The following is a 13,160-nucleotide window of genomic DNA, read 5'->3' as shown; positions in this document are numbered from 1 at the left end:
ATATATATATATATACTGTATATATATATACTGTATATATATATATATACTGTATATATATATATACATATATATATACATATATATAAATATGTATACACATATATACATACATATATATATATATATATATATATATATATATTTTTTTTTTTTTTTTTTTTTTCCGAGAATTTTCTCACTTGGTTTCCCATCCAAAGACATCTTGGCTCTTCTTCTTGTAGGAACCTTTCAAAATACAATTGTGATAAACAACGAAAGAACACGACTAGATGATAAAAAATAAAAAATAAAAACACTGAGATTGCAACATAACAGTGTCGGTGACTGTAAGATCGAAGACTGGTACTACATTGACCTGGAACACTCCTTTCTTGCAGTGAACGTACAGTTAGCTCCTGAATCTTATCCTTCAGCGAGTCCCTACTTTTCTTAAATATCCAGTTTGAGATCCCGTCAGCCTCTTGTGTTTTTCTTTCATCTAGGTTCTCCAGTGGTCTATGATGTTTCTATCCCTTTACATTCATGTATTCATGACAATTCTAGTCACATGTTTTATCCTCAGGTACATTTTTCTTGGTGAATACCCACTGTTATTTTCTGTTTCATTACTTCTGCTTGCAATTGTGAGCCTCCGGTACCCTTGTCTTCTATTCCAAACTGGCGATTCCTTCCCCTTGTCTCAGTCTACCGTTGAGATATCTGTAGAACAGTTTAGGTTCATTTTTACAACGGTCAATTAGTTGGACCTCTTGCATTTTTTTCTTACTTTTTATGGGTTATTGCTGATTCATTCTTGGTTCCTTTGCTTTTTTCCTTTCATCTATTTTTTTTATCTTCGGTTTTACCTCTTCTCATTGTAAGCGTGCTCTATATGATCAATACTATCGCGCAATATTTCGTATTGTTCAATATTATTGTCTATGTAAGGAGAGTATTGAAGAAGCACACGTTATTGGCAAGTACATTTCACGTCTTTAATATAGTGTGTCATTCTTCAGTACCAATAATATTGTACAATACAGAATATTGCGAATAATACTGATCGTGTAGAACCCGCTTTAGATACTTCCCCAGTTTCTGGTTTATGATACTTTGCTCAAATTTTGTCTTGTTCTCTGGTTTGTGGTCGTCTTTGTCCTTGGTTTTTTATGGCTAACTCTATTTTTGCTCTTTCATATGTTGCATCTCCTCGAATATATTCTTGACCTTGTACTTCTTTGTGGATTTTTGTGGTCTGCTGTCTCGTTCACTGCAGCTTGTGGCGTAGAATTGCTATCTAGTGGCCGTACACCTCAATTTACGTACCTACTTAACCTAACGACTTCAGTTTCACCAATATCCGTAACATATGAAGCGACGTACTTGGCATTTCACAATTCTTCATTTATAATTAAGATCCAATATGTTCTTTTTCACCCGAAAATTCTTCATCTTTATCTACAACATTTCTTACAAATTGCTCCCTTGTTTTCATTATTTTCTTCACGCCTTTCACCACAGTCTTCTGATCACCTTCCTTCTGTTGTTTTGTAATATATTTCATTTCAATTTGTCTTTTCTTCCTCTACTAGTACATATATATTTCTTTCATCTGATGTAGCTCTGTTACATTTTTCATATAGCTGTCTTCATCTTTTCTTCTAATATATTTTTGCTTCATTTAAGCGCATGTGCACGAGCGAGTGTGTGGGTGTACATGTGTGTGTGTGTGTGTGTGTGTGTGTGTGTGTGTGTGTGTGTGTGTGTGTGTGTGTGTGTGTGTGTGTGTGTGTGTGTGTGTGTGTGTAATTACCTAGTTTTTACCTAGTTGTGTTTTACGGAAAGGGGAGCTATGCTCGTAGGGTCCCGTCTTCATATCTCATTATATCTAAACTATTTTTAAATTCATGTATTATTTTTGCACACACCACTTTCTCATCTAACTTGTTCAAAATGTCTATTACTCTGTGGGGAAAGCTGTTCTTTTTCAGGTCTCTTCTATAACTGTCTTGATTTTCTTTCCGTGTCCTCTTGTATTTCTACTATCCCATTTTATTAGATGTGTGTGTGTGTGTGTGTGTGTGTGTGTGTGTGTGTGTGTGTGTGTGTGTGTGTGTGTGTGTGTGTGTGTGTGTGTGTGTGTGTGTGTGTGTGTGTGTATGTGTTTGCATGTACGTGTATGTATGTGTGTATGTATGTATGTATGTATATTATATATATATATATATATATACATATTTATATGTGTGTGTGTGTGTGTGTGTGTGTGTGTGTGTGTGTGTGTGTGTGTGTGTGTGTGTGTCTGTGTGTGTGTGTCTGACGTAAGTGGAGTAGAAAACACAGAAGTCTTAGTCTGAGTTTATTCCTGACTAGTTTCGCAGGTATGTTTTTAAAGCAGGTATCATTTAAAAGCATACCTGCGAAACTAGTCAGGAATAAACTCAGACTAAGACTCCTGTGTTTCCTACTCCACTTACGTCAACCTGTCAGAATCTCTCTCTCTCTCTCTATATATATATATAAATATATATATATATATATATATATATATGTGTGTGTGTGTGTGTGTGTGTGTGTGTGTGTGTGTGTGTGTGTGTGTGTATATAAATGTATATATATATATATAAATGTATATATATATATATATATATATATAATGTAAGTACGAGTATATATGTATGTATATATGTATGTATATATGTATGTATATATGTATGTGTGTATGTATGTATGTATGTATGTATGCATGTATGCATGTACATATGTATGTATGTATGTATGTATGCATGTATGTATGTATGTATGCATGTATGTATGTATGCATATATGTATGTATTATGTATATATGTATGTATGTATGCATGCATGTATGTATGTATATACATATGTATGTATGTATATAAAGGGAGATGCAAGAACGATTCAGTCATAGAGTCAATAGAGAAAAGAAGCAAAGAGACTACTGAGAGGGAGTACAGAACAAAGCAGAAAGGGAGGGGAAGAAAAGAATCTGAAGCCCAGGCCATCTGAATCTACGTAGAATTTCTTCTATATTTGTCAATTATGACAACTCCGCTAAACAAGTTCTTTGGACCACAACTACGGCCCGTCTCCAAACAAAGTTAAAAGCCCTCTTTTTCCGAATTGTATCGGACACTATACAGATTACTGTTTGACTACGAGCGACTCGACTCTGTTATTTTCTCTATTTAAGAAACATCATTGAATATCTTACTTGTTCCCGACTACCAGAAGCTTCTCCTACCAGAAGAAACTACCAGAAGCTGCCCCTACCAGAAGTTATCGTTCACCTCAAACCACCTATTTGTTCCCCGAGACCGTAGGTGCGACCTCAGCAACCGGTATCAAGACTCGTCTACACCATAATCAAGACTTCGTTTCGCCCACCTGGTCATACGTGTTGCAAACATAAACACCCTCAACAGTTACATGGTAATATAATCAAATTATTTCTTGCCATATGTAATATGCTATTATTATTCTACGTTCATTTTTATTTTTCAGTATGTGTTATTTTTGTTAGTGTAATAATATTTTATTTCAACGAAAAGTTTAATTATCCTCCCTGAACTCTCTGTCTTCCGTCCGAACTGCGCACGGTTTTTTTTTTTTTTTTTTTTTTTTTTTTTGCGACTAGCCTGACCCATAGGCGAGTCGTGACAGCATGTATGTATGTATGTATGTATGTATGTATGTATGTATGTATGTATGTATGTATGTATGTATGTATGTATGTCCTATCCGAGAGTTGACACCTTGACGTGGTGGATAGGCTTAAGAATTTTAATGATTACGAAAGCTGTCTCAATAGAGAGGAAATCTCTGCAGGGTCACCCATATCGAACAGGTTTTGTAAGAAAGATCAGACAAAGAGCAACAGTCGCAGGACCCACTGCTAACTGGTACGTCCCTGATAGCGAACAGGGAAATTCCTCATACATATATGGGGTACCGTCATAATGACGGCGTGGTCCATTGTGCACCATATAGATATAGAGGGCTTCACCAAATATAATGAATAAGGTGACACCAGAGAAATATCTCAAAAGAAACTAGTTGGCAGGGAGGTGAGATTATTGCCGGAACCCTTCATAGCAAATATAGATAGCACAACCAAAACAAAACCGGGCGTTCCTGTTGGATCATCGTCTCCTAAAGATCCAACCGCATTCCCTCGTGTGCTTGCGGGCAGTGTGCCACTGAATATGAGTAAGCACTGTCCAAGCAGCTCCAAGTCTTGGGCATTAAACAACATGAAGAAAATGAAGATCTATACTTACAACGTAAGAACTCTCTCAGAACACAAGCTAGAAAGTTTAATGGAAGAACTAGACATCAAATGGGACATCGTGAGACTGAGCAAAGTCCGAAGAGCGGAAGAAAAGTTGATACAATTACAAGATGGTCACCACCTGTTCTACTATAGAGGTAAGGACAAAAAAAGATCTAGCGGAATAGGATTCTTAATAAAGAGGTTGCTGGTAACGTAGTCAAGTTCAGTAGTTTATCAGACAGGGTAGCTTGGATTATGATTAGGCTGTGTAAAAGGTACACTCTAAAATTAGTTCAGGTTTATGCACTAACTTCACAGAGTTCAGACGATGATGATTTAAGTCAGGTAATGGACAAAGAAAAAAGTAAGTGGGGAAGAAGATGGGAGATGTGTCGTACATTGGGAAGCTTGAAGTAGGTGAAAGAAATGACAGAGGCGAGATGTTAGTCAATTTTGCAGAGAACTACAACATGAAAATAATGAGCACTTTCTTGCAAAAGCGTGTAGGTCGTAAATGGACCTGGAGAAGTCCAAACGAAACAACAAAGAATGAAGTAGACTTCATACTAGGAGATGAGAGCAAGAGCGTTAGCAATGTTTCGGTCATAAATAAAGTCAACATAGGTAGTGACTATAGAATGGTAGGTTGCACAGCTGAATTCAATTTCAGAGCCCAGAGAAATAGATTAATTTTAAGAAAGAAAATAATCCTTGCAAATATTAAGGATAATAATAAGAAATTTCAGCTAGAAATTAAAAATAGATTCGAAGCTCTAAGAACTAACGAGGACACCGTGGAAGATATGAATTTGAATTTAGTGAATATCATTAGGGAATCGGCAGAGAAAGTAGGAAGTAAAAAAAGTATTAGAGAAAACAAATACTCTAGAGCTAAAAATGACCTAATTAAAAGAAGAAGGGCCATACAGATCAAAAGCAGGAGAGACGAAATAGAAAGAGTAGAACTAAATAAGCTCATCAACAAAAGGTAGAGATCATAGAAAGAAAAAGAGAAACATGAATAAAATAAAGTAAATTATTCGGAAAGGCAAAAGTATTAAAGGGACCGAGCACAGACATGCTTTAGCAAAACAGCAAATGATATGTTTGAAAGATAGAAATGGAGAAATCATTAAATGCAGAGGCAGAATGTTAAAAAGAGTAGAAGAATTTTACCAAGAGCTTTACTCATCGATGACAGTAGTTGAGTCAGTAAATTCATCTGTAGACGTTAGTAATGCACCAGAGATTACAAAGGAAGAAGTAGAATTTGCTCTGAAAATATGAAACGAGAAAAAGCACCTGGGGAAGATGGTATATCAATAGATCTCTTGAAAGACGTAGGGAAAGAAGTTCATATTAAGTTAGCTCAGTTGTACACCCAGTGCTTACGTCAAGAAAGCGTTCCTGAATCATGATGCAATACTATAGTGATCTTGCTTCATATAAAAGGAGACCAGAAGGACCTTAGTAACTATCGATCGATTAGCATCCTGTCAAATGTATTTAAAGTATTCTCTAACATCCTTACAAATAGACTAAATCAAGTTTTAGATGGAAACCAACCAAAAGAACAGGCAGGCTTTAGAAGTGTATAATCGACACTGAACCATTTGCAGGCGATGAACCAACTAATTGAGAAAACGACAGAATACAATATACCTCTCTCTTAAACTCTTGTAGATTACGAGAAGGCCTTTGACTCGGTAGAACAAATAGCAATACTAAACTCACTACGCAAGCAGGGTACAAACAAACAGACCGTAAGAGTTTTAGAAAAGATTTATCCGAAAGGTACCGCTATAATTCGACTACATAAAGATACAGAAAAGATCAAGATCGAGAAAGGAGTAAGGTAAGGGGATACAATTTCACCCAAATTATTCACAACTTGCTTGGAAGATATTTTCAGAAGGTTGAGTTGTAAAAAGAAAGGCTTGAAGATTAATGGCGAATATTTGAACCACCTAAGATTTGCGGATGACATTATTCTTATTTCAAAAAGAGCAGAAGACTTGCAAGATATACCGAGAATCTAAACAAGAAAAGTCTTAAAGTAGGTTTGAAAATAAATAAGAGTAAAACCAAAGTAATGTTCAACACGAAAGTTCAAAGTAAAGAGATTATAATTGATGGTGAGAGTCTTGAAGAAGTTGAAGAATATAATTATTTAGGCCAGATGGTGAAAGTGACGAAAAATCATGATAATGAAATAGAAAGACGCATTACAATTGATTGGAAAGTGTTTGGTAAATATAATAAAATCCTGAGAGGCTCCCTACCTTTATGTTTGAAACGTAAAGTTTACAATCAATGCATTCTGCCAGCAATTATCTACGGGTGTGAGACTTGGAAACTGACGAAGACGATGGAGACCATGCTAAGGACTGCACAGAGGAGAATGGAGAGATCAATGATGGGAATAACACTGAGAGACCAGATGAGAGCAAGTTGGGTGAGAGAGAAGACTAGAGTGAAAGATATTGTGGAGGTGGTAAAAGAGAGGAAGTGGAATTGGGCAGGTAAGTTAGTGTGAACGACTGATGAGCGATGGAGCAAGTGTGTTACTGAGTGGACGCCGCGTGATAGAAAGCATGGAAAAGGGAGACCAGACAGAAGGTGGAGAGACGAAGTTGAGAAGTTTACAGGAGTGATGTGGCAGAGGTTGGCGCGGTCGTGTGAATCATGGAATGCTATGAAGGCCTTTGTTCAGCAGTGGACTCAGGATGGCTGATTTGATGTATGTATGTATGTATGTATGTATGTATGTATGTATGTATGTACAGTATGTATGTATGTATGTATGTATGTATGTATGCATGTATGTATATATGTAAGTTTGTATGTGTGTATGCTTGTATATATGTATACTTGTATGTATGTATGTATGTATGTATATGTATTTTATGTATGTTATGTATGATGTATGTATATATGTATGTATGTATGTATGTATTTTTGTATGCGTTTATGTATTTAGGCACGGATATATGAACATGTGTGTGTGCAAATGTTCACAGGAAGGTGTGCGAGTCTTTGTTTATAGATAGATATTTTTCTCTGGAAGGATTGCATACATGAGTGCCGATTATAGGCATAATAATGCATTTTCTCTAAACCATGAAATCTAACCAGAAATGCTTTGCGTGTGTAAATTGATACGTTACAGAGCTGTACTTGTGTGACCTTCACGAAATCCAGTTTTCAGGCCCGTTACATGCTATTGGCTGAGGACAGTGTGCAGACTTCGTTTGTTTATTTCCTTTTCCTAGAGCTCCTCATCGAAGATGTAGCTGAATCATCTACCTTTAATTTTCGTCATGCTGCCGCGTCACCCTCATTGAAAAGCTGATTTACTCTATTCAAAGATAACTTAATAGTCTCCACTTTTCGAAGATGTTCTTTCAGATTTATGAATCTCTCAGTACATAACGTACTAACCGGTCCTTTCCCTTTAGTAAAGAGGGTAGCCAGGTTAAACCATACATTCCCCCTACAACCTCCCCACACCCATCCAAAATTCCATTAGATGTTCTTCCCATCTTGGCTCCTACTAGACCAATGATTCTTAACCTGGAATACCTGTACTCCCATAGGACACGAAACCTTAAACCTGGGGGTACGAGATATGATAGTCAGCGCAACGATACTGTATATTTACTTTGAGTAAGCATAATGTGCATTCATTTGTATCCTATTAACTGACATTTTTATTTTGAAATAAAAAAAAAGTACAATTGTTCAGTAAATAGATATATCTAATAATTTCTCAGCAAGGTTTGTATCACTAATCCTTTTTTAAAATGTTTGTATTGTATTTATACTGGATGGGGGTATGTGAAATTTTTCTAAAATATCAAGCACTGAAAACAGTTAAGAACCACTGTACTAGACAAAGAATCGTTCCTATCCCGAGCTAAACTGCTTTGTTCAGAGGCAACGAAACAAGACACAGCACTTCCACATTAAGGCCCGAAAGCCAGAACTGGTTTTCCTCTGCCGCTTTATTATATGACGACCTTACCCGCTCTTATCCACTCGAGAAATATGCCGAGTAAATACCAAGAAATCCCTTCGGGTTGTGTCATTTACAATTACAGTCTATTCACATCTATCTTTTGGTCCCCTCCCTCGACAGGCAATCTTCTTGTATACAATAGCCCTTTCACCCTACCCCTCATCATTATTCTTGGTATCTCCTTCAGGTTTTTCCCATCCACTTCCGCTTTACAAACACTTTTCTGGCTTTTCCTCAATCATTTTTCAAACCATCTCACCGTGATGCCACTCTCCTCGGCGGAATAAAGTTTTAAAAAACTATCATCGTATCGTGTTGAAAGGGTTGGGTGAAAGCTAATCATATCCAGCTTTCTCCCAAAGAAGGGTCATGACGTCATATGGCGGACTCATGACGTCATGTCGCGGACTCACAACCTCATCTGCTTCGAGCTTCGATAAACGAAGTTTTGGGGTTAAGGCTGGATATCTGTGTCATAAATCATGCATCTCACTTTACCTTTCTCTTCTTCAGAACATCAAAAAGACCTTTCGGTTCTAGGATTTTAGTGCGGAAAAAAAGAAATATTAATAGACGAACAAGAAAACAAAATGACTCACAGACGCTAAAGCACGTAGCTTGGCTGTTTATACAGATGAATGCGCTGCTGTTAGCTTTTTCTTTTTTCTTCAGTATCAGTATTTTCGATGCATTCTATTTTTTGGAATGTATACATACATACACAATATATATATATATATATATATATATATATATTTATATATATATATATATATATATATATATATATATATATATATGTTGGAGAGGAACACAAAAATATTCATGTTTCATTTTACAAATCATTTGGTAGGATAGTAATCCTTGGCTAGAGAGGCGGACTTTTAGGTTTTGTTTTTACCAATAAACCAGCGAGATTAGCGTGGACGGAACTTGGGGCAAGACGAGGCCTCGACACCGACCGAGATGGCTTTAACCTTCCTTCAAACGATTTTATTTACCAGGGAGGAAATCCTAGGAGGCTGAAAAGGATCAAATCGTCTGATACCAACCAAAAATAAAATCAGAGTAATTGGGGTATTGGCTCCATGGTAGCCTGCTGCCATTGCTTTAGGAACTGTTCTGGGGCGCCCTTACGGACCAGAGCCACACATCACTTGTTTACATTAAAATCTCTACTCATATAGGAATTATGCTATTTTTGCAATACACACATTCCCCCTTTATTGTTGTTCCTTTGAAACTATCCTTTACCGTTACTGTGACTCAATTTTTTCCTATCCTTTGTGATAGTGAGGTAAAGAATTCTGCCATTGTTCTCCATGCTTGCTGTGAAAGGCGACTGAATGGGACGGAGTGATGGGACTAGGGACACATCTCTTTGTATGTTCATCTTACGAGAAGTCAAGGTATATGAGTGTCTAAGAGAATTCCAACCAGAACCCTATTAATTGTGAGTGGTTGTGGTACAGATGAGAGTAAAAGGGAAATGATTTGCAGTTTGTTTGTGAGAAGGAAATGAATGTGTTAGCATTAAGTTGAAAGTGGGGTTAATTTTGAGTTTGGGAGTGTAGCTATCGGGAGTGATGAGAGAACGCGAGAGGTAAGGCGTGTCGCTACTGGTGAATGATGAAAGAGGAAAATGCGTGGCTGGCGCGGAAGAAAATATTTTCAAGGTTAACGTAAAAGAAGGTGAAACTGGGATGGGGTGTGTGGGTTTTTATAAGTACAAGTGGTACTGTCGTAAGAAAATTAGAAAGGAAAGGGATGCTTTTTAAGTCCATTTAAACGAGTATTTAGAGAGTTTTGGAAGGAATTTAAATGTAGCGGTGTTGGGGCTGTCATTGCTAGAATAGGGGATAAGGCAGTAGACGGAGTAGTAAGGAGGTTTAGATTGCCAGGTAGGAAATTTTATTGGGAGCTGATGCTGAGGGTGTGTAAAGAAAGGGAGTTAATGACAACAGATGTAGTGTTTAAGAAGAGAGTCAAGTAGTGGGAGTAAACCAGCTTGTGATGTGCTGTGGGCGTGCTGTGTCAAAGGATTACAAAGGCGGAGCATGCCGACAGGAGACCTTTTGGTCCATAACTAGGTCGGATGCGAAAATATATATATATGATAATGGACGGGGAATAGGGATAGCCCTTCATCCGCAAGAAGCTATCTTTAGAAGAAAAACAAATGTATGATGGATGGAAGTGGGTTGGGTGGGGGGGGTTGTCCATATCCTGGTTGGTCTTTGTCTTGGTGAGGTTTGTGTGTGTGTGTGTGATGGAATGACACATAAATGCACTTTTGAAACTTACCCTTGAACAACTGTGGCCAGCACAGCCGCCAAAATGGTCCAGCCCCACATGATCTCTCTCGCTGACCGACCACCGCTCCAGACTCAAGTCGCCCGTCGACTGGTTCCCTGGATGACGAAGCGCCTCGGCTTCACGTCACCTTGCACGAAGACCGCAGAGGCCCACGTAAGCATTCCATACACGCATACAAGCGCACGCACACACACACAGCCACGCACAAACACGCACGCACGCGCACACACACACACACACACACACACACACACACACACACACACACACACACACACACACACACATGCATACATACGTGCATACATGCACACACACACATACATACATACGTGCATACATGCACACACACACATACATACATACACACACGCGTGCGCGCGCGCGCGCACACACACACACATACATAAATACACGCGCACACACACACATACACACACACGCACACACACGCACTCGCACATATACACACAAAAGCACAAACATACATATATATGCAAACACACACACACACAGACACACACACACATATGTACACACACATGTACACGCACACATGTACACACACACACATGTACACACACACATGTACACACACACATGTACACACACACATGTACACACACACATGTACGGACACACATGTACACACACTCAAATGCACACACACTCAAATGCACACACACACACATGTACACACACACATGTACACACACACATGTACACACACATGTACACATATGTACACACACACACATGTACACACACACACATGTACACACACACACATGTACACACACACATGTACACACACACACATGTACACACACACATGTACACGCAATGTACACACACATGTACACACACACAATGTACACACACATGTACACACACACACATGTACACACACACACACATGTACACACACACACACACACACACACACACACACACACACACACACACACACACACACACACACACACACACACACACACACACACACACACACACACACACACACACACACACACACACACACACACACGTGAGGGGTGAAGGCAAGGTGTGTCGGGATGGATACCTCGTTGGAGATTTTCCAACCTGCTGGGCATTTACCTTTGATAAGAGTAAATTTGATAATGAGGTGACAAGTTCATATCTATCCATGAGTGTGCGTGTGCGTGTGTGTGTGTGTGTGTGTGTGTGTGTGTGTGTGTGTGTGTGTGTGTGTGGTGTGTGCGTGTGTGCGTGTGTGTGCGTGTGTGTGCGTGTGTGCGTGTGTGTGCGTGTGTGTGCGTGTGTGTGTGCGTGTCTGTGTGTGTGTGCGTGTCTGTGTGTGTGCGCGTGTCTGTGTGTGTGCGCGTGTCTGTGTGTGTGCGCGTGTCTGTGTGTGTGCGCGTGTCTGTGTGTGTGCGCGTGTCTGTGTGTGTGCGCGTGTCTGTGTGTGTGCGCGTGTCTGTGTGTGTGCGCGTGTCTGTGTGTGTGTGCGTGTCTGTGTGTGTGTGCGTGTCTGTGTGGGTGTGGGTGTTTGTATGTGTGTGCGTGTCTGTGTGTGTGTGCGTGTCTGTGTGTGTGTGCGTGTCTGTGTGTGTGTGCGTGTCTGTGTTTGTGTGCGTGTCTGTGTGTGTGCGTGTCTGTGTGTGTGCGTGTCTGTGTCTGTGTGTGTGCGTGTCTGTGTGTGTGCGTGTCTGTGTCTGTGTGTGTGTGTGTGTGTGTGTGTGTGTGTGTGTGTGTGTGTGTGTGTGTGTGTGTGTGTGTGTGTGTGTGTCTGTGTGCGCGCGTGTCTGTGTGTGCGCACGTGTCTGTGTGTGCGCGCGTGTCTGTGTGTGCGCGTGTGTCTGTCTGTGTGTGTGCGCGTGTGTCTGTCTGTGTGTGTGCGCGTGTGTCTGTCTGTGTGTGTGCGCGTGTGTCTGTCTGTGTGTGTGCGCGTGTGTCTGTCTGTGTGTGTGCGCGTGTGTCTGTGTGTGTGTGTGTGTGTGTGTGTGTGTGTGTGTGTGTGTGTGTGTGTGTGTGTGTGTGTGTGTGTGTGTGTGTGTGTGTGTGTGTGTGTGTGTGTGTGTGTGTGTGCACGCGCGCGTGTCTGTGTGTGTCTGTGTGTGTGTGCGTGTGTTTACCTAGTTGTATTTACCTAGTTGTATTTTACGGGAAGGGGATCTATGCTCGTGGTGTGCCGTCTTCATATCTCATTTTATCTAAACCGTTTTTAAATTCATGTATTGTTTTTGCACACACCACTTTCTCATCTAACTTGTTCCAAATGTCTATTGCTCTGTGAGGAAAGCCGGGTTTTTTTTTAAATCTCTTCTATAACTGTCTTTCTTGACTTTCTTTCCGTGTCCTCTTGTATTTCTATCATCCCATTTTATTAGATCCCCTCTATCAATAGTTTCTATGCCTTTCATGATTCTGTAAATATTTATCAAATCTCCTCTCTCTCTTCTTTGCTCTAATGCCTGTAGCTCAAGTTTTGCTAGTCTCTCTTCATATGATAGTTTTGAGAGTGTTGGTGCTAATTTTGTAATTGTTCTTTGTATTCTTTCAAGTTTT

General features: G+C 39.5%; 1 protein-coding gene across 5 annotated transcripts in view; it reads right to left on the bottom strand.

Annotated features, from left to right (window-relative positions):
- Positions 1 to 13,160, bottom strand: part of LOC143041100 (alpha-1-inhibitor 3-like) — a 163,424-nt gene that overhangs the window by 82,334 nt on the left and 67,930 nt on the right. For 2 of the 5 annotated variants that reach the window (XM_076212833.1, XM_076212850.1), the window contains exon 1: positions 10,599 to 10,757. The exons of the other annotated variants lie outside the window; for them this stretch is intronic. In XM_076212833.1, the coding sequence (XP_076068948.1) occupies positions 10,599 to 10,648 (50 nt within the window). In that variant the 5' untranslated portion in view covers positions 10,649 to 10,757. Of the gene's footprint in view, positions 1 to 10,598; positions 10,758 to 13,160 lie in introns of those variants that run through there. 5 annotated transcript variants of the gene reach the window in all.

Source organism: Oratosquilla oratoria, chromosome 2 (genome assembly GCF_046742065.1).
Source record: "Oratosquilla oratoria isolate Oo_2021 chromosome 2, ASM4674206v1, whole genome shotgun sequence".
NCBI lineage: Eukaryota > Metazoa > Arthropoda > Malacostraca > Stomatopoda > Squillidae > Oratosquilla > Oratosquilla oratoria.
The sequence above is the reverse complement of the archived record's forward strand: the minus strand, read 5'-3'. Positions and strand labels throughout refer to the sequence as shown.